Genomic DNA, 3610 nt, shown 5'->3' with positions numbered 1-3610 from the left:
TTTTACCCACTTTACCATTCCTGTGCTTCTTACGGAGAGGAACAGCCACGGTGTTGAAAAGAGAATTCCACCCATTTGTTCTTGTTGGACTTTCCATGAATGAACAGAAGAGTGAATAGAAACTTTCTATTTATGGTTTTGGAAGCTTTCTTTTTTTTTTTTTTTTTTTTTTGAGAGTTACACAATAGACATTTATTCACTTTAACAACATCATGGATTTCACACGAAGTTGGAGGAAGCCCTTCCCTAACAAAACAAGCATTTGCATTAGGGGAAGGAGGCTGACCTGCTCTAGGGATGAAATACATCTACCAAGAATATGGATAAAAACAAAAACAAAACAGATGGCAGAACCAAAAAACAGAGACATTAAAGGAAATGAACAACGTTATACCAAGTAATGTTTATAAATCCAGATCATAAGTGAACGTAAGTTACAAAAATGGAAGTTGTAAGTATTGTTATTCTTGTACTTTTCACACAAACAGACTTTTTAGAAATGTTTAAAGCCAGGGAGTGCTAGAGAGTTTCTGTATGGCAGGCAAGAATTCTTCCTTTTGAACAAGACCGAAAAACCTCAGGACAAAGAGAAAGTATATCTTTTAAAAACTGATTTCATAGTAATGTTTCTATATATTTTGAAGCACCTTTATACATTTAGAGCATATCAAATTAGTTCATTTATTTCCCTGTTCATAAAAAAGTACATTCACAGAATTAGTGTACTCAGAATAAAAAATAAACAGAGGAAATGAGAACTAACTCAAGTTAACAACAACATCTTCAAGGACAAGTTTGGTCACTTAAAAACTAAGTTTTGTTTTGTTTTGTTTTGTTTTGCTTGTTTTTAATTATCCCTTTCATACTTAATATTTCAAATATAGCTAGTTCAGCAGGACTGCTTTTCAGTATCACAGTAAGTACAACCCAATACAAGATCATCCAAAAACACGTTGACACTTCCAAGACACTGGCATGGGGTCCACGGAGTTTTGTGCGTAAAATTTTAGAAACCCTTCCTACAGTGATGTTTAAGGCCAGAAGCATTTATTTCTCAACTTTGTATCAATCCAGGATCCATCAGACTAGGTTTCATTAGGCAAGAGAGTAGTTCGTTCCTCCTCCGTGCTGAGGATGTTTTGAGATTTAGACACTTATCAGAGCCCATAGACCTTGTATAGCTGCTGCCCATTCAAAACCAATTTTCTCATACAGAAATCCACCCAGCGTTGGTCCTAAAAAAGCACTGTAATCTGAGCTACTCAGGATGCTGAGTCAGAAGAGTCTCTTGAACCTGGGAGGCGGAGGTTGCAGTGAGCCAAGATCGCACCATTGCACTCCAGCCTGGGTGACGAGAGTGAAACGCCATTGTGCACAGCTGAGAATTTCCGGGAAAGTTGGAATTATACTCATCCCGGCAGAGATGCCATTTACAACTAGTATCAGCACCAGCAGCCAAAGCTGACTTTTAATATGCAAGACTGGGACAGGCCCTAAGAGTATGTAGCACCCAGCCGTGATTAAGTTGCCAAACACCAGAAGCCATTTCCTTAGAGGTGGCATTTTATCACTTAGGAGACCAAATAGTGGTGAAGAGATGGCATAGGACAGTGCCAGACCCAGGAATACTAGTCCCACATATCCAGCTGGTAAATTAAACTTCTCCAAAACAAAGAGAGACAGAGTAGGATCAAGGAAGCCAAAACATGAGCTGAGTGAGTTGATGACGAAGGCTATAAGGCCAACTTTGGGTAAAGCAATCAGTTTCCAGAATGAGTGTTCACCTGGATCAGACTCATAATTGGGTAAAATATACATATTCAGTGGTACCATCAGCAAAACGATGCATCCCAGAACTATAAAGGGCACTTCATAGCCAAAGGACTGATATAAAAAGCCACCTACAGGAGGACCTAGTATTAGCCCCAGTCCAGAAAATGTCTCAAGACTTCCCAATACCGTAGCCACGTTATTTGGAAAAGCCTTTGCCAGGATAGAAGAAGATGCAGTCACTGCTGCAGCAAAGCTAACTGCATCCATTACTCTCACTAGAAAACACATAGCAATAAATACTGGTCCATCTGGAACTCGGTCCAATACACCAAAGAGAATTGTAACTCCTCCTGAGACAAACATTCCTGCTACAAACATAAATTTTGCTCCAATATGTACAAGATAGTTTCCAAATACCAAGCATGCCAGCAACTCGAACAAAGCAAAACATCCAAAGATCATACCGATAATCGTATTGCTGGTTCCCTTCTTTTCAGCCTCCTTGGGAAAAAAGGGTCCAAGTATAGAATAGCACATCATGGAACCTAAGTTCATCGAAGCTGCCGATATCAGTACAAAAACCTGTTCTCTCGAAAGCCACCTGGGAGTCTCTCCTGCACTTCCTGCAGCATCATCACCTCCTGGTGCGCGTGGGCCCTCCAGGTCACCCGGCGCGTCCATCGCCGGTGCGTGGACTCCTGCGCCCCACCTCCCGGGTTCAAGCCACGTCCTTGGACTCGACCTCCAAGGAGCCACTGGCACTCCGGCGGGCGACCGCTGCTCAGCTGGAACCTGGCATTCCCGACTCCCCGTGGGCAGCGATCCGCCCAGCCCGGAGCTCCGCAAAGCCTTCCTGGAAGCTTTCTTAGATTTCAAATCTGCATTTAGAATAAGCATTGAAATTTATTCCATTTACATATTTTGTTAATTTCCTGCTTTTACCAGCACTACACTAAATCCATAGGATACAACAGTGATTTATCTAAGGTTTTACTTAAGAAAATTACCGTCTAACTAGTTAGTTTAATAAATGTAAAATTTTTATTTTTATTTTTATTTTTTTGAGACAGAGTCTTGCTCCGTCTCCCAGGCTGGAGTGCAGTGGCATGACCTCCGCTCACTGCAAGTGCCCTCCCCTGGGTTCACGCCATTCTCCTGCCTCAGCCTCCCTAGTACCTGGGACTACAGGCACCCGCCACCACACCCGGCTAATTTTTTTTTGTATTTTCAGTAGAGACGGGATATCACTGTGTTTGCCAGGAAGGTCTCGATCTCCTGACCTTGTGATCTGCTCTCGTTGGCCTCCCAAAGTGCTGGGATTACAGGCATGAGCCACCGCACCCAGCCTATAAATGTACAATTTTTAATACAATGTGGTAAATGTGTTCATGGAATTTGGAGAGCAGCCATCATAATGGTCCAAGTTTTTCTGTATGCATCGTTTTACGTGCTTCTTACAGAACCTGCGTGCATTAGGAAGGCTCCGTGTTTTCAATCCTATTTTAACTGAGAAAAGACTGAAAGTCAAAGTCCAAATGACCCACCTTGGGAAATGCACGAGTAAGTGATGAGTCTGGGATTCTCTCTGGCCTCCTGCCTCCAAATGCGACGTGCATCCCACTGGTAGTTAAGGAGTTTGAAAGCGTTGGTTACTTCACAGCAGTTTGGGATCTGACCTTCTCTCCACAGGGATGGAGGTTCTGGTTGGCAGCCTCGGTTCAGACCATCTCTCTCCAAGCTGGCAGGACTATTTAGGGCACTAGTATTTATGCAAAGATAGAACAGAACTGCAATTACCTGTTCATCTGTTCCCCAGTATGATTGTCAGTCACAGTGA

The 3610-nt window shown here is 42.6% G+C and overlaps 1 protein-coding gene across 1 annotated transcript; it reads right to left on the bottom strand.

Annotated features, from left to right (window-relative positions):
• Positions 1 to 1146: 1146 nt before the first annotated feature.
• LOC112631635 (MFS-type transporter SLC18B1-like) lies at positions 1147 to 2625 on the bottom strand. Its single transcript, XM_025397067.1, has 2 exons — positions 1329 to 2625; positions 1147 to 1253 (listed from the first exon to the last, which is right to left on the bottom strand). Exons 1-2 carry the CDS (start codon positions 2452 to 2454, stop codon positions 1147 to 1149), a joined length of 1233 nt encoding a protein of 410 aa, XP_025252852.1. The 5' UTR covers positions 2455 to 2625.
• Between the last annotated feature and the right edge of the window lie 985 nt (positions 2626 to 3610).

The sequence above is a fragment of the Theropithecus gelada genome, chromosome 9, assembly GCF_003255815.1.
Source record: "Theropithecus gelada isolate Dixy chromosome 9, Tgel_1.0, whole genome shotgun sequence".
Taxonomy (NCBI): Eukaryota; Metazoa; Chordata; class Mammalia; order Primates; family Cercopithecidae; genus Theropithecus; species Theropithecus gelada.
The sequence above is the reverse complement of the archived record's forward strand: the minus strand, read 5'-3'. Positions and strand labels throughout refer to the sequence as shown.